Source organism: Anopheles coustani, chromosome 3 (assembly GCF_943734705.1).
Source record: "Anopheles coustani chromosome 3, idAnoCousDA_361_x.2, whole genome shotgun sequence".
NCBI classification, from domain to species: domain Eukaryota; kingdom Metazoa; phylum Arthropoda; class Insecta; order Diptera; family Culicidae; genus Anopheles; species Anopheles coustani.
In genome coordinates this window covers 18588586-18615102 of record NC_071288.1, presented here as the reverse complement: position 1 = coordinate 18615102, position 26517 = coordinate 18588586, and the positions used below count along the sequence as shown (strand labels likewise).

The 26517-nt window shown below is 46.3% G+C and overlaps 6 protein-coding genes across 9 annotated transcripts; 4 read left to right on the top strand and 2 right to left on the bottom strand.

The window, feature by feature from the left end:
- Positions 1-314: 314 nt before the first annotated feature.
- On the top strand, positions 315-7954 carry LOC131260764 (dynactin subunit 1). Its single transcript, XM_058262580.1, has 7 exons — positions 315-437; positions 515-785; positions 852-970; positions 3194-5133; positions 5682-5845; positions 5950-6668; positions 6745-7954. Exons 2-7 carry the CDS (start codon positions 609-611, stop codon positions 7343-7345), a joined length of 3720 nt encoding a protein of 1239 aa, XP_058118563.1. The 5' UTR covers positions 315-437; positions 515-608; the 3' UTR covers positions 7346-7954.
- A 390-nt stretch (positions 7955-8344) lies between these two features.
- LOC131272664 (endoplasmic reticulum chaperone BiP) lies at positions 8345-14468 on the bottom strand. 3 transcript variants are annotated; one of them, XM_058274487.1, is made up of 2 exons: positions 14450-14468; positions 8345-11639 (listed from the first exon to the last, which is right to left on the bottom strand). In XM_058274487.1, exons 1-2 carry the CDS (start codon positions 14466-14468, stop codon positions 9760-9762), a joined length of 1899 nt encoding a protein of 632 aa, XP_058130470.1. In that variant the 3' UTR covers positions 8345-9759. The 3 variants fall into 3 exon arrangements, with proteins under 3 accessions (XP_058130470.1, XP_058130468.1, XP_058130469.1); XM_058274485.1 differs by lacking the exon at positions 14450-14468 and adding an exon at positions 13120-13244 and having other exon boundaries at positions 8345-11749; XM_058274486.1 differs by lacking the exon at positions 14450-14468 and adding an exon at positions 12401-12569 and having other exon boundaries at positions 8345-11749.
- On the top strand, positions 14082-14719 carry LOC131272666 (mediator of RNA polymerase II transcription subunit 22). The gene is made up of 2 exons (XM_058274490.1): positions 14082-14279; positions 14345-14719. Exons 1-2 carry the CDS (start codon positions 14183-14185, stop codon positions 14662-14664), a joined length of 417 nt encoding a protein of 138 aa, XP_058130473.1. The 5' UTR covers positions 14082-14182; the 3' UTR covers positions 14665-14719.
- Positions 14656-16654, bottom strand: LOC131272665 (WD repeat-containing protein 46). The gene is made up of 2 exons (XM_058274489.1): positions 16561-16654; positions 14656-16488 (listed from the first exon to the last, which is right to left on the bottom strand). Exons 1-2 carry the CDS (start codon positions 16561-16563, stop codon positions 14734-14736), a joined length of 1758 nt encoding a protein of 585 aa, XP_058130472.1. The 5' UTR covers positions 16564-16654; the 3' UTR covers positions 14656-14733.
- A 506-nt stretch (positions 16655-17160) lies between these two features.
- LOC131271988 (circumsporozoite protein-like) lies at positions 17161-21186 on the top strand. The gene is made up of 2 exons (XM_058273981.1): positions 17161-18438; positions 18645-21186. Exons 1-2 carry the CDS (start codon positions 17440-17442, stop codon positions 18969-18971), a joined length of 1326 nt encoding a protein of 441 aa, XP_058129964.1. The 5' UTR covers positions 17161-17439; the 3' UTR covers positions 18972-21186.
- A 1273-nt stretch (positions 21187-22459) lies between these two features.
- On the top strand, positions 22460-26372 carry LOC131259400 (6-phosphogluconate dehydrogenase, decarboxylating). Of its 2 annotated transcripts, XM_058260881.1 has the most exons (5): positions 22460-22634; positions 23587-23695; positions 24047-24161; positions 24813-25057; positions 25130-26372. In XM_058260881.1, exons 1-5 carry the CDS (start codon positions 22624-22626, stop codon positions 26096-26098), a joined length of 1449 nt encoding a protein of 482 aa, XP_058116864.1. In that variant the 5' UTR covers positions 22460-22623; the 3' UTR covers positions 26099-26372. The 2 variants fall into 2 exon arrangements, with proteins under 2 accessions (XP_058116864.1, XP_058116865.1); XM_058260882.1 differs by lacking the exon at positions 22460-22634 and having other exon boundaries at positions 23576-23695.
- Positions 26373-26517: the final 145 nt, after the last annotated feature.

The window sequence follows — 26517 nt, the reverse complement described above, 5'->3', positions numbered from 1 at the left end:
AACATCCTGAAGTTGAAATGTCAAAATTGCAATCGGCTGTCAAAAGGCTAGTGATGGTATATGATACAATTTTATCAGCGCCTTTTTTACTTAACAAAATAACATTTATTGATTGTCAACCTTGACTATTACGCTTTCTGAGAAATAATAATTCATTTTACTGCAAAATTTGCTTGCAACGATCAAAGAAAATATTAGATTCTTTCCAAAAGTTGCGGTGACTCCATGTATAGGAACTGAGCTCATCAGTCGGATATCAGGAACTGTACGAATATGACAGGTGCAAGTCGGAACCCCTCGACAGCAATACACAGATCGCAGTGCAAAATGAAAATAAAGTTAACTTGTGATTTTTAAGTGCAATACAGAATATTATCCGCTTAAAAAACAGTAGAAGGAACAGTCTAAACAATAGTGGTCCATCGCACAAATAGCAGGTAAGGGATTATCCATTCCGATACTGCCGAAACGATGATCAAATCGGGGTGCTGATGACATCAACGCTGCTCCACAGAGAAAGTAGTAAAAGAACCAACAACCCCATTCCCGAGGGGCGGACACAACAACAACAACAACCATCGTCGCGGTGAACAGCAGCAAGGCGAAGAATGGCTGAAAAGTACCTCAAAATTGGCCAGCGGGTTGACCTGTCCGGGAAGGATGTGCGAGGCACCATCGCCTACGTCGGGATGACCTCATTTGCCGTGGGCAAGTGGGTCGGAGTAATACTGGACGAAGCAAAGGGCAAAAACAATGGTTCGATAAAGGGCCACCAATACTTTTCGGTAACACAACCACCGAAAACTGAGTGAAAGGATTAAGTAACATTGTTTTTCTTTTACCTGTTTCAGTGCGAGGAAAACTATGGCATGTTTGTGCGGCCAACGCAGCTCGTCTTTATTGACGATGCTGGCAACCCGCTGGAGGATGCACAGACACCGGAAGAAAAACCCCGTTCGCGCTTGAGCAGGTTAGTAAGATTCTGATCCGCCGGACGGTTCCCATTCAGTCAGGGAGGAAAAACGAACCACATCCAGTCACACGTACCCATCCTTCACTCCAAACTGTATCCATTCCGTAACCATCCTTCGTACCATCTACTGTACCATCTATCTATCTATCTCTTCCGTCTTTCTCTTCCGACCACAAACTCCCGTAACACCCTTGTCTGTTATTTGTACCCGCTAGTGCTAAGCGTGCAACTGGCAGAGTAACGTAAGTGTCTAACCAAGAACATCTATCACCAAGAGCGCAAGGTTTCCAGCCGGAAAAAAAGATCTCACTAATCTGCCACCCGTTGGTGGCATTCCATTTGCATAGAGTCCTGTCATTTTATCATCACAACACTCGCGCAATAGCCTTCCGTTAGTTTAATTGTTCCTTTCGTGCTGTTGAAAGTCCCAAAACTTGATCGCTTTTAGTTCAACTTATCACTGATAATAGTGCCTACATGTCCTTTACTTTCACCTATAAGAAATAAGAAGGAGCGTATCGCACGTATTTTTATTGTCGATTGGATTAGATGTTTGCTGGATAGTTATGGTGTTTAGATAAATTAGACAAATCTTATCATTAAAATTAAAAAAAAATAATAATGTATTTTTCGATTGAGAAAATCGAAAGTTTGTGCAGTTGTTTAGCTACTTTTCGTTAAACCATTCCATCGCAAAGGGTACAACTTACTTACTCATCCATCACCGACGCCTACTTTATAATCTCCAATGAAATACTTCACATAATTTATGCCGATCCATTGATCCTCTTCTATAACCTCAGCATAATCATGTAGTTCTCTAACATATTGTTTGTTCATCTTTCATTGGTAATTGCTTTTTCGTCTCCACCGGTAATAGCGCGGGGTCCGTTCGGTCGCTGGCCTCAATGCCAGGGTCGACGCAAGCGTTTACCGCCAAGCCGACAGCGTAAGTGAAAAAGTATCTTTAATTTTTATTAGACAGATCGAGAGCGATCGTGTTTGTATCATGAACAGTAAAAGTATAGTCTTATTGCCAATGTTGGTCTCTTCTTTAGTTTTTAAGTAATATCTGAAAGATTTTTTTATTTCTTTCTTCCGTTTGATAGGTTTTAGTTGTGTTTTAAATCTAGCATCTTATTTTACTTTTGTGTTTTAGTTTCCATTCCGTTAGTTCATTTGCCCTTATAGCTGTAGCCAGTTAGATCATTCATTGAAATTATAAAATACATATATTCACTATCTTTCTTTCTTTCTCTTTCTCTATTTCAACTTCTAATACTTCCTTCTCTACCTTTTCCGAATCTTTCCATTATCATCCGTTATAAACATAATACATCCCTTCAATCTTTTTCACGACTCCGCCTTGTCCTGTTGGATACCTTGCCGTCAAATCTACTAACCAAACTGCTTATTCAACATATCATCATGTGTTCATCATTCCGGTGGGTTAACCGGAAAAATGCAACGCAACGATCTGCATCATGATCCCGATGTTACCCTAATTTTACCATCCACCCACCCGCCCCGTGCATCCCTTCCCTCCGATGTCCTACTCCACATTCCTACTTGTTGCCTACCCACGATCAACAGAGTGCGCCGGAAGTCGCCGGTCAAGCAACCGCAAACGAAGCGAGCCTCCATGACCATGACATTGTCAACATCCAGGTTACTTTCTACCGTCCATTTCCTATCGATACTGTTTGAATGTTTTGTGTTATATTTTCTGCCTGTGACGCAACATGTTTGTGTATAGAGAACACCACACCTTTATGTTTCAACCGGTTATTTTAGCATGATTCACAATGTCTTATGGATACTACGCGAAAGAAACTTTTCGAACGAAATTAACTGTTCCCTGTGTGCTCGATGAAAATGAACAATCTATCGCGTGGCATCTCATTTGGTGTCCTTTGTTTTTCCTCCTTTAATTCTGTGTTTTGCCTTGGCTAATTCATTCTGTTGGCTCTTCGCTTACGACTTCGTATGGTCCACCACTCTTGCCTTTTCCAGCATCTTCGTAGGTTTTGTAGTCCTCATGTCTGCACCATCCATATACAGTTTCGCTCCACTGTCGTGCCACCGCTTGAATATTGGTTTTCACCAATAAATACTACTGTAAAACAGCACGTTTTTTCTTGATCGCAATGTTTTCCTTTTTTACGAAACAAAATGTATGAATCAGCTTGATAATCTATCCACAATGAACCACTTTTTCAGCTCGCGGATGTCACTGAACCGGAGCACCAGCTCGCTCGGATCGAAGACGCAGCTTACCTCACCCGGAAGCGAACGGGCGGCAACGGGCCAGTCGTCCATCCCCACCCCGGTCTCCTCGATACCGACCATGGTGAAACCCGATCGTAACGAGCCGCTCCATCGATCGCACATGAGCCCACCGGAATCGCTGCAAACCTCCAAGCGTGCCTCGTTCGTCGAGACCGGATTCGTCGAAACACTCAAGCCCCAGTTCACCCCGGGCCAGTCGCTAACCTCGCCCTCACCGGCACCGACGCCGGCCCCGGGTGCGTCCTCCACCGAGGATCGCATCCACATCCTGCAGCTGCAGCAGGAGCTCGAGGAGGTGCGCAAGCAGAACGCCGATCTGGCCGAAAAGCTCGAAACGTTGAAGCAGCGGCGGGCGGAGGATCGCGAGCGGCTGCGCGAGTTCGACAAGATGAAGACGCAGTACGAGCAGCTGGTGGAGTTCAAGAGCAAAATCATGGAAGCCCACTCGTTGCTCCAGCGCGAGCTGCAGCGGGCCAAGCAGGAGGCAAAGGATGCGCTCGAGGCGCGCGATCTGCACAGCGAGGAGATGGCCGAGCTGTCGGAAAACGTGGAGCTGATCACGCTCGACAAAGAGATGGCCGAGGAGAAGGCGGACACGCTCGCGCTCGAGCTTGAGACGGCCAAGGAGCGCATCGAAGAGCTGACGCTCGACCTGGAGATTCTCAAGGCGGAGATGCAAGAGAAGGTAGGCTCGGGTGGAACGATTACGAGCGGCGGCGGTGGTGGTGGTGGTGCGATTGTTGGCGATGCGGTAGCCTCGACGTACGAGTTCAAGCAGCTGGAGCAGCAGAATGCCCGACTGCGCGAGACGCTCGTGCGCTTGCGTGATCTGTCCGCACACGAGAAGCACGAAATTCAGAAGCTCGAAAAGGAGCTCGACACGAAAAAGTCCGAGGTGGCCGAACTGCAACGCACGAAGGAGAAATTCTCGGCCAAGATTGACGAGCTGGAGGCGCAGCTGAGCGACCTCCAGGAGCAGGTCGATGCGGCACTCGGGGCCGAGGAAATGGTGGAGCAGTTGGCCGAGAAAAAGATGGAGCTGGAAGACAAGGTAAAAGCGCTCCAAGAAGAAGTGGCCGAGCTGGAGGCGCTCGAGGAAGTGCACGAGCAGCTGGTCGAAAGCAACCACGAGCTCGAGATGGATATGCGCGAAGAGCTAGACCTGGCACACGCCGCCAAACGGGAAGCGTTGCGCGAAAAGGATGCTGTCCTCGAGACGATCGTGGATCGTGATCAGACGATCCTTAAATTCCGCGAGCTAGTCCAACGGCTCACCGAACAGTGTCAGGAGCTGCGCGACCGGCTGAACCAGGAATCAAGCAAGCAGCAGCAGCAACAGCAGGCCAAGGATACGGCCCTCATCACCGAGGCGATCGACTTCAAGCAAATGTTCGCCGAATCGAAGGCATTCACGCGCGCCATCGACCTGCAGCTGCGCCAGATCGAGCTGACGCAAGCGAACGAGCACGTGCGCTATCTGTCCGCCTTCATGCCGGATGTGTTCATGGCGCGCGGTGGCGATCACGACGCAATCCTTGTGATCCTGCTCGTCTCGCGAATCGTTTTCAAGGCCGGCATCATCGTAAGTCAGGCACGGGAAAGGTTTTCGAACGTACCGCAGCTGGATCGACCGGCCATCCTAAGCGGCCACGAGGTGGCTCAGTTTGGGTTCCGCTCGCGGCTACTCCACCATGTGCACAACCTACAGAGCATCATGCACCAGTTCCTGTACAGTATGACGGGCTGCAAGGCGGACACTTTGCTCAAGATCGGTGCAACGCTGCCGGAAATGCAGGCGCAAGAGAAGATGGTGGATGAGATCGTCGATCTGCTGAAGGCGAATCAGCTGGACGAAAACTCTTCCACCGACAGTAAGTTACATATTCCATTCGGTTCCCGTATCCAAGCTATCCTTGAAGTACTCTGAAGTATTACAGCGTTTTACATCTCACCTAGCAACCCCGGCAGTGTACGTAGAACATCAGAAATGCTAGCCTACTGTTAATTATTTGATGTTGAATCGTCAAACGTTCCATCACTACTACAAACATGCATGCGACAACTATCATTTTGGTAGATCCTAGAAAGCGACGAATTGTCCACTTACCCGTTTGTGTTGCCATTTGGAGGTTTGACGATTTAACATCAAATACTTTACAGTAGGCTAGCATTTTTGATGTTCTACGTACACTGCCGGGGTTGCTAGGTGAGATGTAAAACGCTGTAACTCTTCGGTGAATGTCGATTAAATAACAAAAAAGACAAAATTTTCATTTTATCACTGATTTGATTTATTAACTCCTCCAATTAAACCATTCCAACATACCTTAAGATTTATCAAAACTAAAGCCACTCTGCCATGTTGTCCTTTTCAATTGAGATAATACTTAATTTATACGCCTTTCTATTATTTCCGCAGACCTGGAGAAGTGTGTCACCTTCTTCAACGCGATGTACGTGGTTCTGCTGACTGGCGAGGATCTTGTAAACGAAACGCAAATCGTCCGCGATTGTACCGCTTCGATTGGGGCGGCCTGCGATTCGATCGCAAACGATTCCAACATCGTCAAGATGTTGATCAAGGTAAGTGAGAAGGCAACGAGACACAGCGATCGTTCGAACATCGTTGAGTTTGAAAATGTAATACTTTTACCGTTTAACTTGATTTACCACATTCCTTCTTATAGCCCGGTGATGAAACGAGTGACTCCGGGCTACTGCTTCAGTACATCCTGCAGAACGTGGAAAACGTACGGCAGCAGCTGAAACTGGTCAAACGACGCCTTCCGCAGGACATCGCGATCACTAAGTGTAACCTCTCGATGAACACGTTGCGCAACCTGAAGCGCACCGCCGAAGCCCTGAACAAGGTGATGGGCGTACTGTTCTACGCGGCCCGCCAGTGTCTCCAGCTGGTAACGCTCGACCCGGAGACGGAAACGTCCGTGCCGCACGACAAGCTGTGGGAGATTCTCTCGAACGGCTGCGAGAAGGTGTACGAGCAGGACGATCTCGGCCCGTCGCAGAACATCCGCACGGTGCTCAGTGCGGCCAGCACCGACATGGGTCAGCTGGCCCAGTACCTGCTGGATCACGAGTACGAAATTATCTCCGCAACGAACGCAGCCAAACCGGAAGAGAAACCGGTCGCCCCGATCATCCTGCGGGCGCAGGCCGTCAAGAAGCAGCTGGAAGAGACGAAGACGCTCACGGCGACGCTCGAGAACCGGGAGGCCGAGATCCGGCAGCTGAAGCTGGCGGCCAAACTGAAGCAGAACGAGCTGTCGGAGATGCAGATACGGAAGGATCTGGCCGAGAAGAAGCTGTCCGTGCTGCAGCAGGATCACGAGACGAACACGACGCGCCTGCAGAAGGCGTACGACGAAGTGTGCGCCAAATTGAAACAGTACGTGGAAATGCTTTCCCATTCGGGTCTTGGAGTGGAATTGTTTACTTATGCCTTTTTTATTATCGTCTTCTAGAAAAGAGAAAGAGTTCGAAGAAACGATGGACCACCTGCAAAGCGACATCGATTCGCTCGAGAGCGAAAAGAGCAGCCTGCGCGACAAACTGAAGACGTTCAGCTCGCGCAAGGTCGACCTCAAGACGACCACTGCCCTGGACATCTCGGCCAACTCGCCGTACATCGCACAGGAGCTGTCGCTGCTCAAGCGCGCCTTCAAGGACGAGCGAGCCGAACGGTTGAAAGTGCAGGCGACCGAGTACCGAAAGATCCTGGCCGGTATGGAGCCACTGCACGTACCGCAACCGCGGGACGATCGCATCCAACAGCTCGAGCAGGAGGTGACGCGCGTCAAGCACGATCTCATAATGTCGCTGGTAAAGGGAGCGGAACTGCCGGCCACGCGCACCGTGCACGGTAGCGTCTCCAAGTCGATCCTCGACCAGGAGAACCTGAAGAAGCGCGAGCAGACACAAATCCGCGCCAAAGCGGAGCAGCTCGCGTGCGACATCATGCACGAGTACCTCCAGCGGAAACCGCACAGAGCGGCGAAGGCCGACTTTGCCACCTTTCCTTCCAACGAGCTTTCGGCGGCGTTTCGGCAGAACGTGAAGGTTTAAGTGGCTCCCGGGGGTACGTGTTTGTGCTCGAAGAACTGATTCTCTGTTCACTCCGTTGTGTAAAATAAGACATGCAAGTTATTTAGAAATCGGCTTTTTACGCTTCTTGGCCTACGATAAGCTACTATTAAGCCTTGAAACAGCAATGCTATCCGCAACCGGAGGTGCAAGGCGGCAGTGTTTGACCTTTCCTATTTATTTGAATTTATGTTGCTGTACTATTTATTAACTGCTTGTTTAAGGTTTACTGTGAGTAAAAATTTCATTCGTTTTCGAAGGTAGATAATTATTATAGAAAGGAAAGGCGAACACTTTGTCCACGTAAGGTGTAAGTTTCGATAGCAATTGTGTTCGGTTTCGGAGTGCAACTTTGATCGTGAACATTGTTTTTTTATAATTTGTCTATCTTAGGATGATATTAAAGCAGGTGTGTTTCATGCAGAAAATCACCCATACTTAATCCGTGTAGTCAGTGAACGATTGAGAAGCAATTGTAAATCGACCGAAAGCAAAGAAGCAACATTATGTACCGCTTACCTACCATTCCCCCTTCCTGCATCCTATGGCAGCGAGAAATAAATAAGCAAACAGTCGTGATATAATTACTAACATAAAGAATGGTGGAAATTCTTATTTAAGAAATCGGTTCCATTTTTGTAGACATCCGAATGTTTCAACTCAAGGAAGCCTCCAGTACGTGTCACATATGCCAACTCCTTCAACAAGTCGTGAACAGAACGTTAAAATACCGTATTTAAGTTCAACCGTATCTTTTTGTGTTTAGTATCAACAATAGGCCAACTGATGGACTGTCATAAATTGGGCTAAAAAGCATATTCCTTCCCTAGTTTCTTTCGATTAAAAATTTAAAAACAGTTGCAAAACTTTGTTTTAGGTATGATTTTGTTTCTTTTATTTTTATATTGTTTTTTTTCCTATTATTTTCTTGTCTTTATCTTCGGACATTTAAATCACACACACTCACTTCCTTACATTACAATCAGTCGACGGATGAGAAACAATGAAACGAAGTAAAACGAAATCCGATCTTTTGCTCCTGCTAACTGTCTCCCCATCGAGTGGGATGTACGTCGCGAAGCAATTGGAAACACCTAACCAACTACCAGCTGCTGCTCCTGTTCTACCTAACCCGGACGGGGATGTTGGGGGTTTGGGGGGATAGTAAAGTATAAAAACGTGGTTCCATTTGTGTAAAAGCAAGAACGAAAATCATTACTTCAATATACGAGTCAATCCCGACCGTAAGAAATGGAACAAAGTGTACGGCGTTGGTATCGCATCGCGGGAGCTTCGTTAGCGTTCGTTGCCATCATTTCTCGCTCCTTTAAATGGAGAGCACGCATAGGAGATGAAATTGGGGGGGAGGAGGTGCGGGTCCAAATGACCCCACCCCCTGTACACGTGTGGCGCGTGTTGTTGTGTTTGTTGCCTCGACTTCAACCTGTGCCTCTTCTTTCTTATTCTACAGTTGCGTGCGCTTTCCCCCTTTTGTTTGTGTGGAACGAAAGGAGTGATTCTTGTGTTTTCGACCTTTCTCTACCGGTTATCTCCTCGGGATGTTAATCGAGGGGCGCTGTGGATATAGGAGGAGGTCCGAAACTCCTGTTCATAACAGTTCCCCCAGCAGTTTTCTGTGGTTTGCTACTCTAAAGTCGTTTATCCTACACGTCTGCCGAACTACTGCTCTATCTTTTTCTCTATCGCTCGCTCAATAAATAAACGATTAGAAACGAAATGTACATCCTCTTTTTCTGCTAATGTGCACCCTCCTCTCTTAATGTGCCACAACATCATTTCATATGGACGAAACCAAAAACAAAAACGGAAAACATTTGCTCTCTTTCCCTTCCTCTCCTCTCTCGAATGATGACAACAATGTCTTCAATTGTAATCTCTACCAAATCTTGTAGATCCTGTTAGTTGGAAAAATTGTACTGGAACGCGCGGGCCGAAGGGAGCGACGATTTTGAGCGGGAGGATAATCTCGTTTCCATCTAGAAAATAAGATGGATTTCCGCGATCGTAACTCCAACATTCCCTCCTCCCTCAGTTGCCTAGTGTTTTTGTGTGTGTGTGTACTGTTTTCCCTCTCTCAGGTACGACCACTGCCACCAACGACGTGGAGAGCGGAGGTTGTGCTTTGGAAGGATCACACCCACTCGAGGTTCGTCGAGACAGATCGTCCGGATGTCCTTCTCTTCTCCCAAAAGAAACGCACTGCGAAATGGGGAAGAAAAGGGGAACTGACGACGATAGGCTGTCCGCTGGTTTTGATGATGAGATGGTTGCGAGATACGGATGACGATGATGATTATGAACGGGTGGTGGTGGTGGTGGTGGTGGTTTGTAGGGCTACGAATCACACTCGCACTTTTCAATCGAAGAGAGCCGTCTTACAGCTCGTCCTTCAGCTCCTCATCCTCTTCGCCACCGGCTGGCGGCGGGGCACCACCAGTGCTCGCGTACAGCTTGGCAATGATCGGTTGCACGATGTCCTCGAGCTCCTTCTTTTGCTTCTTGTACTCCTCCGCCTCGGTGTCCTGGTTCTCGTCCAACCACTTGATCTTCTCGTCGATCGCTTCCTCCATCTTGGCCTTGTCGTCGTCCGACACGCTCGCACCGAGCTTGTCCTTCGAGCTGAGCTGGTTCTTCAGGCTGTACGCGTAGCTCTCGAGCTCGTTGCGGGCCTCGACGCGCTCCTTCAGCTTCTTGTCGTCGTCGGCGAACCGCTCGGCGTCCTTGATCATCCGCTCGATGTCGTCCGGCGTCAGGCGGTTCTGGTCGTTGGTGATGACGATCTTCTCGCGGTTGCCCGTGCCCTTGTCCTCGGCCGAAACCTGCAGGATACCGTTGGCGTCGATCTCGAACGAAACTTCGATCTGGGGAATGCCACGTGGCGCCGGGGGAATACCGGTCAGGTCGAACTTTCCGAGCAGATGGTTGTCCTTGGTCATCGGGCGCTCACCCTCGTACACCTGGATGGTGACGGTGTGTTGGTTGTCCGAGGCGGTCGAGAAGATCTGCGACTTCTTCGTCGGGATGACGGTGTTGCGCGGGATCAGCTTCGTCATCACGCCACCGACCGTCTCGATACCCATGGTGAGCGGGTTCACATCGAGCAGCACGATCGCGTCCGTGTCCTGTTCGCCCGAGAGCACTCCGGCCTGCACGGCCGCACCGTAAGCGACAGCCTCGTCCGGGTTGATACCGCGCGATGGTTCCTTTCCATTGAAGAACTCCTTCACCAGCTGCTGCACCTTCGGGATACGGGTCGAGCCGCCCACCAGCACAATCTCGTCGACGTCCTTCTTGTTCATGTCGGCATCCTCGAGCACCTTCTGGACCGGCTTCATCGTCGACCGGAACAGATCCATGTTCAGCTCCTCGAACTTAGCGCGCGTGAGCGTCTCGCTGAAGTCATCACCCTCGAAGAACGATTCGATTTCGATGCGCACCTGGTGGCTGGCCGAAAGGGCACGCTTAGCCTTCTCCACCTCACGACGCAGCTTCTGAACTGCACGGTTGTCCTTGCGGATGTCCTTGCCCTTCTTCTTCTTGTACAGCTTGATGAAGTGGTCCATGACGCGCTGATCGAAGTCCTCACCACCCAGATGGGTGTCGCCGTTGGTGGCCACCACCTCGAACACACCGTTGTCGATGGTCAGCAGCGAAACATCGAAGGTACCACCGCCCAGATCGAACACCAGCACGTTCTTCTCGCCGTCCTTCTTGTCCAGACCGTACGCGATGGCCGCTGCGGTCGGCTCGTTGATGATGCGCATGACGTTCAATCCGGCGATCACTCCGGCATCCTTGGTGGCCTGACGCTGGGCGTCGTTGAAGTAGGCCGGGACCGTTACGACTGCGTGGGTCACCTTCTTGCCCAGGTACGCCTCGGCCGTCTCTTTCATCTTGCCGAGCACCATGGCTGAAATTTCCTCCGGAGCGAACACCTTATCACCCTGGCCGGTCGCGACGCGGATATGGGGCTTCGAGTTCTTCTCAATCACCTTGAACGGCAGCAGCTTGATGTCGTGTTGTACGGTATGGTCCGTGAACTCACGTCCGATCAGACGCTTGGCGTCGAAGACCGTGTTCTCCGGGTTGGTGGTCAGCTGGTTCTTGGCGGCATCGCCGATCAGTCGCTCGCCGTCGGCGGTGAACGCCACGTACGAGGGAGTGATACGGTTACCCTGATCGTTGGCGATAATTTCCACACGTCCATTCTTGTAAACGCCTACACACGAATACGTCGTGCCAAGATCGATACCAACTACCGTGCCGATGTCCTTGTCCTTTTCCTTTTTCTCCTCCGCCGAACAGGCCAGTACGGCCAATACGACCACCAGGGCCGATTGTTTTAGCAGTTTCATTGCTGCAATTCTGTGTGACAAAGAGAAAGTTTAAACGAACATTAGAATCGCCAAAAACTAGACCACTAGTTTGTAAGTTCATAACCACGCAGCCTACTCAGCGGAAAACACGTGTTGTCGTGTGCGAAAAACCATACAAAATGGGGGCAAGCTATAAAATTAAACATCCCTTTCTGGCTATGAACACTGGCCAATATTCTTTTCGATTCCCAAGCTGAATATGAAATCAGTAAAAGGCCATGAATTGGTTACAACCATACCGGATGATGCCACATAATCAAGTGAGCATCCATAAAGCCACGTCAGTCGATCCTAGACAGCGACGACGCTTGGCCTCCATCAATGCTATCCGGGGTGCCTGGAGAAAGGTATGGACCACGCATCATATAATCCAAGCAATCTTCCTCGTGGACTATTAACATACGAATCACGTCACCAGCCGCGTAGAAACCCATATCCAAATCGAAGAATAACCGTTAGGTTTCTTGACCCCGTTTAGCCCGACGAGACGGAACGAGGTCTGTGACTGTGACCTATTTTCCGGGCTGGCTAAAACGTGTAAAATCGCATTGCTGTTACGCAAAACCAATTCTTTTGCTGGGCACTTGTGGTTCACATCAGTTAATAAATATGTTAAAGTAAATGTTTAGCCACAACTCACTTCGAACTTGTTACGAAAAACGGAAAACTTCCTCGCTCAACAACCCTCCACGGCGACTGAAATAGAACTAAGCCTCTTCTGCCGCATCCACTATAAGGTAGGCGGCTCTGAAAAGAACACGTCAACCTTTCCGGCCACAAATACTACAAAATGCCGGCCAAACTCCACGTCAGGCAAAGTGTACGGTCGGCTTGGTGCGCGGATGATGGTGGGTGAAGAAAAAGCTGAGAACTTGCCCGGTGTTTCCAACCGTACTCTTTCGGCTCTTTCTTCCATCCTGCCTAACTAGTATCAGGTCGTCAACGGGATTTCCTTCTCGCATTTTCTCTCGCCATCATCCAAGTGTGCGATAGAAGAAAAAAAATGTTCGAAGCTCCACCGCTGCCATCTCCGCTAGCAACCATTTTCTGCTAACACACACTGCCCGTTATTCGTAATGCCGCTCCCGACACTATACTGCGGGCGTTTAACAATCGACAAGAAACATTCTAGAATATTTCTGCCACCAGGTCACGGGTAATTTCTGCACCGGATGTCGGATTCCCAATGTCGTTCGTAACACTGCCTCCCATACCAACCGCGCAGGCACTTACTTTGCAGTGCAATACTTTTTCACTCTTTTTTCGCGTTTCAACGCCTGCCGACAGTCGCCGGGGATTCGTGCAAAAATTGACGAACCGTTACTTTTTACTACGAACGATGATTCCGAAGAAACTTACTTTGTTTATCTCCTATTTAACAGCGGATTCTCTGTTAATGTTTTAACAACAATTGGTCTCTTGATCACAACTCGCGTACGTTCTCTACTGTTGCTGAATTGAAACTGAACGAATCGCTTTCCCCGTCCCGTGCATAAATGCTGCGGATGAACAGTCGTGTAGCATTTTCCAGCCGCTTCGTGGACCAATCAGGGCAGCCCACGACCGGCACCGGTCAGGGATAGCGTTTGACAGTTGAGATAAGCATTCATCTGCAATCCGCGGTGTTTGCACAAAAACACGTACGTGGTGGTTCATTCGGAGGTTGAACTTTCCTTTTCCACGCATTCTTTTGATTGCATCCTTGGGCTTCGATGCAAACACTTTCTAGATTGCGCGAGAAAACAATCCGCGATTTTTCCAGAACTGTTTATCAATAATTCGAACAGAAGCAGTACCTGTAGTTTGGGAAGTCTTCATAGTAATTGTTTACTAAAAGTTAATAAAATGAAAAATCGATTCGTGATCCCGCGACGAAAGCGATGTTTTTAAACATGCCAGAACTATAAAAAAATGGGAAAAGGTTTTCGGAGATATTGGAAGCTACGAACGTAGATGTTTCATTGAACACATCTTTCGATTTTCTGTTATTGGATAAAACAGTTTATTATTATTTATTACCGTTAAATGTATCCTTTTCCTCTGAATTGAAAAAATAAAAAAACGATCACTTTCGCTTGCCTGCATCATCTACATTCCCTACCAGAAAACGAAACATTTAAATTTTCATTGAATTCATTGAATTTTCATTTAAAGCCATGGAAAATCATTTTTTAACTGAAAGATTCTATGAATTTTAATTCATCGAATTATTTTTTTGAATTTAATAGTTCTTTTGTTTGGAACGGCACGAACCTACATGACCTGACAACCTCCGATCAAAACATTTATAAAATAGTAAACAACTTTTGTTCGGCGACTAGGTCGTGTAGTATCGCATCTTAAACCATCGAAATATCATACGGTACGAGAGAAAATTGTGTTATTGTGATTGAAAACTTCATCTCTTCAAGTTGGCAACAAAATGCAGAGAAATCTAACGCAATCAAAGGAAGCATTATTAAAGTCATACAACTCTCGATTGAAAGAGGACATCCGAAGCATGCGTGAGAATTTCGAGGGTAAACTCATTTGACTCCAATAGTTAATAAACTTGTTGTAAACAGCCGTTTTTTACTTTTTATAGAAATCATCCGCCTAGCGAAGGGAGAAAATGATACACAGCTATCGAAGATCACACAATGCGAGCAGGATACGTATGAAACCCAAGTCCGCGCGGCCAATATCGTACGCGCTGGAGAATCGCTCATGAAGCTCGTGTCGGACATCAAGCAATATCTTATCCTTAACGACTTCCACTCTGTGAATGATGCTATCTGCAGTAACTCTGCGCTCTACCGTAGCACCCAAATCGACCGAGATACCAAATTGATGGCCGTGCGAGACGACATGGCAGCGGATTTGTACGATCTCGAGGAGGAATACTACACTAGCATCTACAAGTGATCTTTTGATATTTATTCTGAATTTATTTCAATACAAATATACATTAACACGTAATGCTATAAGAAAACCTCACTTTTTAACTTTCTTCGTTTTGAAACGGTCAAGTACACCCGTCGACTCGTCGAAGTCGGGGGTTTCAGATTTCTTCTCTTGGTCCAATATTGTTTGTTTAATTTCACGCAACTCTTTGGCGGCCTGGCGAAACCGGGCATCCTTCACATTTTGCTTGATTTTGATGCGCTTCGCCTTTGACACGCCAGTGCGGGCGCGGGGCTCAAAGTCAATCCTGGGGGGCTTCAAGGTTAGCAACTTAACCTTCGCTTCGAGGCGTGCCTTTGCCGATGGTATGTCTACCTCATCGATTTGATTAGGATTCAATGCAATGAACTCAGCTGGTACCTTATCCAACAGATTATGAACCTCTTCCTCCCTTCTTTGCGTCTTAGACTGATACGGGTTCGCCTCGAAAGTATCGAAGTTCGGTTCACCAGAGCCGGGCACAATGAGCGAGGTGAATCCTTTTTCGGTTGCCACACCGAGAATATCCTCATACGGACAGAATCGCAGATTCGATATCGAGCCGTCGGTACGCTGCCTTATGTAGGGTGTCATGTTGCTTTTTTCCGAATCTTCGGTGGACCTGCGATAAATTTCACAGACATTTCCCATCGAAAGTCCCATTAGACCCCGCTGCGAAAGGTCTATTCCGGAGGCAGCCGTATTTAGGTGGTAAGTTTCTATTGGACCTTCCAACTGCCGTATGTCCCATATTTTTACCTTTCTATCCAAGCCGGCAGTCGCCATATGATTGCCTCTGGGATCTACTGCTATCGCCGTCAGCTGCACCGGGTGACACAACATCTTGGCAAGTGGCTCGCGAACCATCGGCGACCACATCGAGACGACACCTTTACTGCCTCCTATGCACGTTACCGCGTTCCATGGATTTTGCGTCATTACTGTAACCTTTCCCATTCGGGCATTGTAGTTTGCTATACTTTGTCCAATGGAAATATCAATCCACGAAAGAAAGCCACTATCACTCGCACTGTTGAGAAGGAAATGATAGGGCAAATACTCCAAACGTAAACTCCTGTGCATCGTCTTGACGCAGTGCACCTCAACTCCTTTTGAATCATACACATGTACCCAGTTCTTTTGGGCAACCGCGTACATAGTTTGATTCATTAACCAAGTAACATCGTGGACCGATTCCATCACGTTCATTTCACACAGCAGTTTCTTTTGAACCCAATTGAATGCTGCGACATGACCACGCTGTCCGCCCAGCAACAATTGGGTGCCATTTTTCGTGTATCGCATGCGATAAGGGCCAAAGCCAAGGGACAAATTGAAGTGCTTAGCTGCCGTTGTGATGTCCACGTGCTGCGTGATTTCTTTCTGCGTGACATCGGTCGTATTTTCTCCCTCATCCGCTTCCAGATAACCATGGTCTTCATCAAGAAGAATTTCTGCTCGGGCAGCTTGTTCTGTAGCATACTCGATGTTGATATCCTTGCGCATTTCCCGGACTTTATGTACCTTTGTTTTCACACCAGCCAGGTTCAACCGTTGTCCGCGAGAATGTCGCATTAACACTTCGGAATCTAGTGGAATCTGCAGCTTACTGTTGTTTTTCCGATGCTTTTCTCGATCAAATACTGCCGCCTCTTTTACAGGGAGCTTTTTCCCCTTACGCCTTTTCAGTCTTTTTGCCCCCGGATGATTTTTCTTCATTGGTACATTTTTTTCGGACTTAATCTTCACATCGGCTTTTTGTTCCATCTTTACTGTCCCTGGGGCAAAGCCCAATTCCTTTTGACTCTGAAAGACACCATTGATTGGTGATTGATTTGATGTGTTACCATACAAAAACATGTATAATAAAGCACTCACCATTTTCACCAAAATCTTTGAATTTTTATAAGAATACGAACACGATTTCGCTTTACAATTTATTATTATGATTATTAAAACAACCACAAGACCATGCTGTTTTCTACTGACAAACGTTGGCCAAACTTGGTGTATAGATATGGTTACCTCAGTACGAACCCAGATCATTTTGGAACTGTTTTGCCACTCGGAATAATAGATCAAAGGATTTTTTTTATTATGATGAAAGCGTGGTAAGAGAAAATATCTAATTTAAACATTTTTTTATTTTCAGTTTTTGTTAAGTGTTTGTTTAACAGGTTTTGGGTAAAAAAGGTTGAACAGATTCTTTCAGAGAATATTCGATGGATTTCCGAGTGTTCCACAAAATAAGTGCCCACCTCTACCATACGAAAAAGGGAAAACGTCAATAGAACAAAATATTTTCCCAGGGCTTTTAATTATTAATACGATCAACTCATCCAACATAAAATCATATTTTCTGAAATAATCATATTCTCACTTGATAGTTTGATTTGCTATTATATTTCTAAGTATCATAGTTTCAATCGTAAAATGTTTGATTGGCTTAGCAAGTTAACTTTATTGGTTTTCAGAAACGTCAAATTCTAAAAGGATTCAAAGTGAAGCGCAGAAAAAGGTGTCATAGTAGTCAGGAACCTGCAGATAAACTCAGCAGTCACCGGGAAGCAAAGTTTTCAAAGTTGTGAATCGACGATTGCAGTGAAAGAATATTGTTATTCGTAGGATAATTCGTCAACCAGATCAGCTGTGGTGGAGTGGAGATAGAAGCCCATAGTGTTGCAAAGATTTGACGGCGAAAAACTAGCGGACGAGCGAAACACAAGCAGTCAAAGCGAACCTGTTCCGTAAAAAGTGATGGTCTCGAACAAGTCGATTGAAAACAATAAACGCGCATTCAACCAGATGGCTAATCGTCAGCGATTCAAGCAGGGCGTAGGAAAGCATAATAATCAAATGAATGATATTCGTAGCATGAGTGCTATGTTCAACGCAAACCAGCTTGGTGATAATCCCGGTTTCATGGACTTCAACGATGACTCGATCACTTCCAACGTTAACGGAGCCGGCAACAGTGCTGGCGGTACCAACGCGAGCAATGGGGCAGAAGTTGGAAACAAAAACGGTAACGGTGGTCGGAAGATGAATCCCAACATGAGACGCCCCATGAAAAACGGTGGTCCTGGAATGCGCCACCGTATGAATGGCATGCCGAGCTGGGGTCCACCGATGGCCCCACCAAATATGTTCCCGGGTCCTCCCGGTCCCGCCGGTCGGCGAGGTCCGATGAATCCACCACCGATACCACCTCATCCAGCGCATTTCCGAAATGCTCATGGTGGAGGAATGCGAATGCGTGGACCCCAGAATGGTAGGTTTGGCCCTGGACCCCAGGGACCGATGTCCTTGTTGGCGATGAACAGACCCCTCCCTGTACCGATACCTCCACTCGGCGGTCGCCCCATGCCTCCGCCACACGCCATGGGTCGTATGATGCCTCCACCCTTACGCCAGGGACCGGACGGTCCTGCGAGGAGAAACGCGAACGGAAACTTACATGCCCGTGGCATGCAACCATTCCCTCGGAACGGAATGTCGGCCAACGGAGCCGCCTTGAATGTGAATGGAAAGCGTCCTCGTCCGAAGAATGTGCAAAACAGAGAAGAATACCCACTCGATAAGCCGTGGGTGACAGAGGAAATTAAAGCCGAGCACGATAAGAAAGCAGACCTCGCCAATCGTCTTAAAGGACACCGTGATGATGCGTTGTTCGCACAGTTTAAGGAGCAAAGGGATACATTTGTAAAAATGTATGAAGCAGCTCGTGCCGAATTTGAGAAGAAAACACCCACGCAGGTATGTGTATATAGAAAAGCATTTAAAAACTGTATAGAGAGTAAATTTATTAAGCGGCTATTGCTTTTTCCTCTAATTTTAATACCATTTTTATTTTTGTTTTTAAGTCGTGTAATAATTCGATAGAAAATCAAGTAAAGGACCAGTACAATACCGGCACATTAATGCATTTTATAAACTAACAATATCCCCCTGATTCATTCCAGGATGTAGAAAAAATGTTGACTGAAACGTCGCCTTGCAAAAAGGTTTGTAGCGAAAGTGTAGACAAATCAAACGATGGTGCAATTTCCGCTGATAACCTCGCTAAAAACGATGAAGCTAACTGTAACAGTGCTGCTCCGGTGTCCGATTCTATCAAGTCGTCCGTTACTACAGAAAAAGCCACAGATTCCGTTGCATCTTCTACTGCCACCACTACTTCTTCTAATGCTTCTACTACCGACAGCACTGCAACTACGTCTACCGCTCCAGAAGAGCAGACCGTAGTTGTCAAGGAAACAACTGAAACAGCAGCTACCACGGTGTCGTAAAAGCTTGTAGTATTTATCTAGAGTAACCGTTAAAAGAAACGATCCGTTTTTGCGATTGATAACCCGAAACCGAAAAGATCTCGGCAGAATGTGTTAAAAGAAAACCCAAAAAAAAAACAAAACACTCAGAGCGACGACATTCATTTTAGTTATCAAACAATACAAAGATATTACAATAACAAAGGAAGCTACACACTTCCGATCATACGAGAGCGTTGATGAGGAGTTTGCGTTCTATGTTCGCAGGATATGCATAAATGTATCATATCGTTCGACTGATAACGGCAACCATAATATAGGGTTCTCCATTTCATAGTTTTGAGAATGTAGGATAATAATTGAACGATCCGGCCACATGAAAAACAAAAAAACGAATAACAGCACGTTAATGTTCATGAGTGTAAAGCCACATCCCCGGCAGCTTTTGGCTACTTTTAAAACCACGAAATGGACAATCCTGTTATTTTTTAATAAGAATCGAATAACTGCGACTTTCAATTCACAGAGGGCCAACGAAATGATCTGCTGCAAAAGATATTTTTAGCATACTGTTATCCGTGTTGCACATTACAGAATGGAACAGAAAGCATCATTAGCGGCAAAATATCGTAGATGAATTTAGAACCCACCAAATATATAAGGCTATTTCTCGCGTAGGATTGCAGTGAAAATCCCCCTGACTAAAACATTAACTTTTTCCTCTCATGCATCAACCCGGATGTTGATATCCTACAGGGCACATACGATAGTACCAATCGATTGTCCTTATTGACATTGCCAGCAGATATATGTAGGGATTTTATCAATAAAAACGTAACGCATAAAGGACAAATACTTTATTGAATAACCAAAGCTTGCATCAGAGACAGATTATAATGAAAATCAATCGATAGAGAACAGAGAAGGAACAGATTAACCGTTGGCGAAAATGTGACTTTAGTTGTGGGGATCTGAGTCTTTGCGCACTTAAACTTCAGTCAAACTCGTTGGAATCTTTTAATTCACACCGAAATGCAACAAACCAAAACGCTAACTCGTAACAATAAAAATAATAAGCTAATGTATTCGACAGAACGGAAACGGAAACGGAAATCCTATAGTTCTATTAGTAAAATGAATATTCCGATGTATTCCGCAAAACAGTTGCAAAACCGATACAATAGTGATACAAAGTTTTGTGCAATCAAGTAATTCGTCTGTCAACTTTACATTTGAATGCAACCACATTCGTACCATCCGTACTTAGTGAAATGATAAGTAATATGTAAATGGAATGTCGCTATACAACAACACAAAAACCATATACGTTGTCGCGCTGTCGTGTTTCGTTGTCCTATCTAGCATGTCCTTTAGTGGTTTAGTATTGTATTTTGTGTTGCATTTCTAATTTATCTGTAGTTGCAGAAACTGGCCATTCTGGAAATATTCTAGTGGGGTAAGAATTGCATCCCCGATGGACCTTCTTTTACTATGAGAAACTAAACAGCATCGTGTTTTCACCCTATTAAGCCCTAATCAATCAATTTTTTTCTATAACTGAAATTGAATGTTGTCAACTGCGTAAAGATAGGTTTCGCTTTACTATTCTGTTTTTCGTGTCGCTCAAGCAGAAATTGTATCATTGTTGTTTAGAATAAGGGTTTTTAGAAAGAATATCATTATTAGTATTTATTCTCGTTTAACTTCAGTAATTTTATTTCTGTAATTTCGTTTTGCCATGTAAAGCGCTCCAGCACTACTTCTAGTAGTTCTGTTTTTACGCCAGTAATGTGGCGCGAAAAGTTTCACTTCACTGATTCACTTTCAAACAATTACCACCAATTATTTGCGCTCCTCGTTTTTTAGCTTAAACTGGTTGCTTGAAACCAATAATGGTTCACTGTAAATACCACATACGTATCCTTTTCGATGATCCCTTCAAGTATACAAAAGGGTGAGAGTTAATACCATCGATCCTTTTCCTCTGTACTGGTTGAGATGAGGATAATACTTAAACCCCACGCTTCGTAGCATCTGGTAACGGTATCCGACGGTGCAGCTACAATTGCAGGGTCACATTATGCTGCTGCTGGTAGTATAATTACATATGAAATAGTTAAATTAAACGAAACGAACTTCGCGAGCGCCAATAGTGTATCATCGATGGAAATAAAGTGGTAGATTGTTCGAATCATTGTTTACATCTACTTAAAGTGAAATCACATGGAACTGAAATAAAACGAGTTTATCCTTAAATCAACTGCAAAAGGATGTTTTTTTGTTATCAAATATCCAAACAGCATGCGAACATCCATAGCACTTCCGTACATTGAACAGTCGTACCATTATAAAAAGAAATATTCACATTAATAATACCCGGCGCCAAGAACAAAATCGATGGCAAATAAAGGATCTTCATGGATACAACGATCTTCATGGAGTATAAATTTTCATATTTCCACCAAAAGCAGTTATTAAATAAATTGTTTAACATTTTACAAAACGTCTATCACGTGGCTGCGGAATATGTGAACGCTCGGAACTTGTTCCACAGTCCCTTCGTGACGGAGGCGGACCTAGCAGGCACCGATCGGTGATCGGCAGTAGTGATGGGGAAACTGAATCCCTACAGGCATCCGAATCTTTCGATTCAAATTCATTCTGAGATCCGGATCCTCGAATCCGAATCCCAATCCGCCATTTCATACATGCTCATCTAATGCCGATTTTTCATATGATGTGTTTAATTCAATGAATGATTTACATAAGAATATCAGTATAGTTGACATTATTCTTCTAATTGTATTCAAACAACACGAACAATATAGTCCTTTTTGGGAATATGCAGACTAATTGATTTACCCGAGTTTATTCCAAGAAGAGAGGCATTTCATGCAGCATATAATGTTTCTTGAGACACATTACGCGTCTTGCAAAGATCTTTCATTTGAGGGGTCATTTGTGGAAATCGGTCAAGGAACTAACAAGTTATGCGAGAATTGGCTTTTTGAACCTAAATTGCCAATCAACCTGATATACCTTTTCGCCCCCTCGGGCGAAAACTTTCCAGGTGTGGTTTTTATCAAAAACAAGAAAGTACGGTAACATCTACCTTCAACGCAGTTGCGCGTCTTGAAAAGACCTTTCATTTAAGGGGTCAATCGTGAAAATCGGTTGAAAGAATCAATAGTTATTAACAAATATGCAGATTTTTGCTTTTTAGTAATCGAAGTTTATTCACCTTGTTCCCGGTAGAGTGCTGTCTCTTTTCCACACAATTAGTTTTCTCAAAAACTAGAAAATATGAATAGATCTATTGTAAGACAAAGTTGTGTGTCTTGAGCAGACCTTTCATTTAAGGGGTCACATGTACAAAACGCTTAAGCGGTTATGAAGTTATTGACAAATTAGATATTTCAGCAGAAAATACCAACCAACGTTGCAATACTCAACGCAGCGCGGACCACTCGGCGCCGATCGGTGATCGGCAGTCGTGTTTGTGCAGTGAAGGAGATAACACCCGTCTACTCCGTGGTTTTGGCTTGTGTTTGCATTTACTTCACCGGTCTCCTCTCGTTTGTTCACTGTGCACCGGTCTTACGACTCGAGTTTATCAAACTACACCAAGATTGAATCCTTACGCCGTTTATTCTGCACCCTTACATCGTACAAAATGTCCAGCCCGTAAGTAAACAACTTCATCGCACCGTCCAGTTCCGAAGGGCACCTTCGTACGCTCCACCGTGCCTTGCAAGTCATTGTCGTTTGACGTTATTCATCGGCGGTGTGGAGTTTTTACTTGGGTTTGCAAGCTTGGAAAAGCTGTCTCAGTGACCCGAACATCCCGTTCTGACCGACCCGCAGCTGAAGCTCATTGGAAATTCCGGATCGTCACGAATAAAATGTCTCCTCGTCGTCCAATGGCTTTAGATGGCATTACTATGATGAAGGCGCTAGGACTATTTGGTCCATTTATTTGATTGCAAAAAAGTTGCCAATCGATGTTTTATGTTCGGTTTGATTTTTCTGGAATGTTGTTTATCCCTTGATAGGTCTGTGTACCTTTTTAGATACATTCCGGATATTTATTTACCATTCGAGTCTTCATTGACTTTGAGGGCTTCTCGTATGAGACAATCCAATATAGTACCAAGGGGGCTGCTTATCTTCCTTCCGTAACTTGTTGAATGACGCTCGAGGTTGTGTTTGTTTAAGAGCCCGTGGAGAGCTGTATCGATGGCAACGATCGATGGATGCTTGCTTGAAGAAACGTGCAAGATAATTACACCGTTTCCGAAAGCGTGAACATTTGCACGACACAATAGTATGGAGTCGTTGCTGATGCATGATTCATCACAATCGAAATTAGCGCTCCGAGCCGAGACGGCTTGGCGAAGGTGCACGCCAAGGTCACCAACCAAGAAGCACCACTACTGATCGATGGTTCCACGCTGGAGGCATGCGAAACGCTTGGCGGAAATCTTACATAACATACCGGTACCCTACAGGCGGCCAAAAAGAATCGCGCGATCGTTCGTGCGTCCGCTGACCTTAGCGCGCTAATATAATGAGGGCCCTACTGACCCGCAATTCCCGGTGTGCAGTCTACTTGACCACTGATTCCTATGCTTCGCAGGAAAGCTGATATTGCCCTGATCGGATTGGCCGTGATGGGGCAAAATTTGATCCTCAACATGGATTCCAAGGGATTCGTCGTGTGCGCCTACAACCGTACCGTGGATAAGGTAAGCTTTTCTAAAGTTTTTAAATTCTCAAAATGTTCAGGCGCAAATCTGCTGGTTAATAAGTTCAACATAGTATCCAAATAGTTAACCTTTTAATTTATCCACTTTGTGGCACGTGATGCTACAGCCCTCAATCCCAGTCTCCTTGCGAGTAACATTGAAATGACCCCATTCACAATGCTCAATATAACGATATCCTTCGTGCGTGACCCTTCACTTCGGCGAATCGATTACTTTTAACCTGGATTAACATAAATAGGCTAAGTGAGCGTGCATCTATCCATCTTTACCAGCGTTGGCAAAACATGGATCCCCTTGCTGACCACCGTATGTTTCTCATTCCGCCCACAGGTCACCCATTTTCTGGAGAATGAAGCCAAAGGTACCAACATCATCGGTGCCAGCTCGCTGCAGGACATGGTTAACAAGCTGAAGAAACCGCGCAAGATCATGATGCTGGTTAAAGGTAAGCGCCACGCAGACCCGCGGGCCCCGAACGAGGGACAGCATGTTCGGGCTGTCTCGGTCGGACCATAAAGTCATTTGTAGGTTGAACATAACGCCGACGGATTTCTTCCGTCGCGATTGTAAACGGTTTGCAATGCGCGAACGCGCTACGGGGCAGATTGCGACGCAAGAGAGCGCACTGGAGCGCGATAAGCATTACGTGAACGATCGGTGGCAGGAGTTACCGGTGACGGCTTTTGATTCGATTGAATCTATCTGCGAACCGCTCCCACCGTTGTTTCGATCGCGGTTTGGTGTCGTACAACAGCAAGGCAATAAGTGAAAGTTCCTTCCTTGTCCGGCGGCAAGTGACCTTTTCTGAGGGCTGCCTCCGTTCATTCATGTGGTCGTGCCTGCGAATGCGTCCGTGAGCATTGATCTTGAGATGAAGGAGAATTGTCTCAGTAAAAAAATCACCTGCGAAGGTAGCCGCGGAGAGCGGAAGGAACACGCGAACGATCGTGCGACTCACGTGTGACCTTACAGTGGATTCCAGTGGGTCGCTTGTTCTAGATCACAACAAAACCGGCGCGCTCTCGTACTATTCTTTTGCGAGCCTCACGTGACTGCTTGGTACTACAGCGATGTTTTATTTATATATTTATTTTAGCCGGTAGCGCTGTGGACGATTTCATTAATCAGCTGCTGCCGTTGATCGAGCGTGGTGATGTGATCATCGATGGAGGCAACTCGGAGCACCAGGACTCCGCCCGGCGCTATGAGGAGCTTAAGGCAAAGGGTATCCTCTATGTTGGATCCGGTGTTAGCGGTGGAGAAGAGGGAGCCCGTTATGGACCCTCGCTGATGCCCGGTGGTCATCCCGATGCGTGGCCGCTCATTAAGGATATTTTCCAGGTGAGGAAAAGTGCAAAAAGGCAAGCTGTAATACTCTCTAACTAATGTGTTTCACCTTTTGTTCTATTTAAGGCCATTTGTGCGAAATCAAACGGAGATCCGTGTTGCGAGTGGGTCGGCGAGGGTGGCGCAGGACACTTCGTTAAGATGGTACACAACGGCATTGAGTACGGTGATATGCAATTGATCTGTGAAGCGTACCACCTGATGTTGGCCCTCGGCATGACGCAGAAAGAGATGGCACAGGAGTTCGACGAGTGGAACAAGGGCGTACTGGATTCGTTCCTGATTGAGATTACGCGAGATATCCTGAACTATCGTGACGACGAGGGATACCTGCTCGAACGCATCCGTGACACGGCCGGCCAGAAGGGTACGGGCAAATGGACGGCCATTGCCGCCCTGCACCACGGCGTCCCGGTGACACTGATCGGTGAGGCGGTGTTCTCGCGCTGCCTGTCCGCACTGAAGGAGGAACGGGCGAGGGCTAGCAAACAAATTGCCGGCCCGAGCACGAAGCCATCCGTGGCGGATCGCAAGCAGTTCCTCACGCACATTCGCAACGCGCTGTACTGCGCGAAGATCGTTTCGTACGCACAAGGTTTCATGCTGCTGCGTGAAGCTGCCAATGAGTACAAGTGGAACCTGAACTACGGTGGTATTGCGCTGATGTGGCGCGGCGGATGCATCATTCGTAGCGTCTTCCTGGGCAACATCCGGGATGCGTTCGTGCGCAATCCGCAGCTCTCGAACCTGCTGCTGGACGATTTCTTCAAGAAAGCCATGATGGACAATCAGCAGTCGTGGCGTGAGGTCGTCAGTCAGGCCGTACTTTGGGGCGTTCCCGTGCCGGCCCTGTCGGCGGCTCTTGCCTTCTTCGACGGATACCGATCGGAGCGGCTGCCGGCAAACTTGCTCCAAGCGCAGCGTGATTACTTCGGTGCACACACGTACGAGCTGCTCGGAAAAGAGGGCAAGTTTGTGCACACCAACTGGACGGGCAAGGGTGGCAATGTGTCGGCCAGTACCTATTTGGCCTAATCCAGCTCCTTACAACGGCATCGGCAGTAGCTTGAAGTCGTAACGCACAGCACTCCAGTTCATTCCTTTCTATTCATCATGGTTCGATCTTTTCGGTACAAGTTCTAAACGAAGAAAAGATTGCGAAAATTCTCATGCAAAGAAAGTCTTTGGCGTTGTTTGAATGAAAAGAACAATCGTCATTTTCTTTGCAGTTCTATGCGATAGAGCAGTTATTTATTGTTGATATTTTTCTACGCCGTTTTCCTCGTAATAAAAAAAAGTTGATTGTGTACATTCCATCGACTAGGACTTATTTTTTCGTAGCTTATACATTTAAGGACTATGCAACGGTAAGTTTAAACGTCAACATCTATCGCTAAAAACGACATCTATTAATAGATTTGTGAAGCTGCCAGCTGTCAGTTAGCTTTGTTGTG

What these genes read in the sequence shown, in the direction of transcription:
- LOC131271988 (XM_058273981.1), top strand. Translation starts at nt 17,440, where the DNA reads ATGGTCTCGAACAAGTCGATTGAAAACAATAAACGCGCATTCAACCAG. An exon ending in AGAAGAAAACACCCACGCAG is followed by an intron (nt 18,439 to 18,644) that starts GTATGTGTATAT and finishes GATTCATTCCAG; the next exon opens with GATGTAGAAAAAATGTTGAC.
- LOC131272666 (XM_058274490.1), top strand. Translation starts at nt 14,183, where the DNA reads ATGCAGAGAAATCTAACGCAATCAAAGGAAGCATTATTAAAGTCATAC. An exon ending in CATGCGTGAGAATTTCGAGG is followed by an intron (nt 14,280 to 14,344) that starts GTAAACTCATTT and finishes TACTTTTTATAG; the next exon opens with AAATCATCCGCCTAGCGAAG.
- LOC131272664 (XM_058274485.1), bottom strand. Translation starts at nt 11,739, where the DNA reads ATGAAACTGCTAAAACAATCGGCCCTGGTGGTCGTATTGGCCGTACTG.
- LOC131259400 (XM_058260881.1), top strand. An exon ending in ACAACCGTACCGTGGATAAG is followed by an intron (nt 23,696 to 24,046) that starts GTAAGCTTTTCT and finishes TTCCGCCCACAG; the next exon opens with GTCACCCATTTTCTGGAGAA. An exon ending in TCATTAAGGATATTTTCCAG is followed by an intron (nt 25,058 to 25,129) that starts GTGAGGAAAAGT and finishes GTTCTATTTAAG; the next exon opens with GCCATTTGTGCGAAATCAAA.
- LOC131260764 (XM_058262580.1), top strand. Translation starts at nt 609, where the DNA reads ATGGCTGAAAAGTACCTCAAAATTGGCCAGCGGGTTGACCTGTCCGGG. An exon ending in CGAAAACTCTTCCACCGACA is followed by an intron (nt 5,134 to 5,681) that starts GTAAGTTACATA and finishes TTATTTCCGCAG; the next exon opens with ACCTGGAGAAGTGTGTCACC. An exon ending in TCGTCAAGATGTTGATCAAG is followed by an intron (nt 5,846 to 5,949) that starts GTAAGTGAGAAG and finishes TCCTTCTTATAG; the next exon opens with CCCGGTGATGAAACGAGTGA.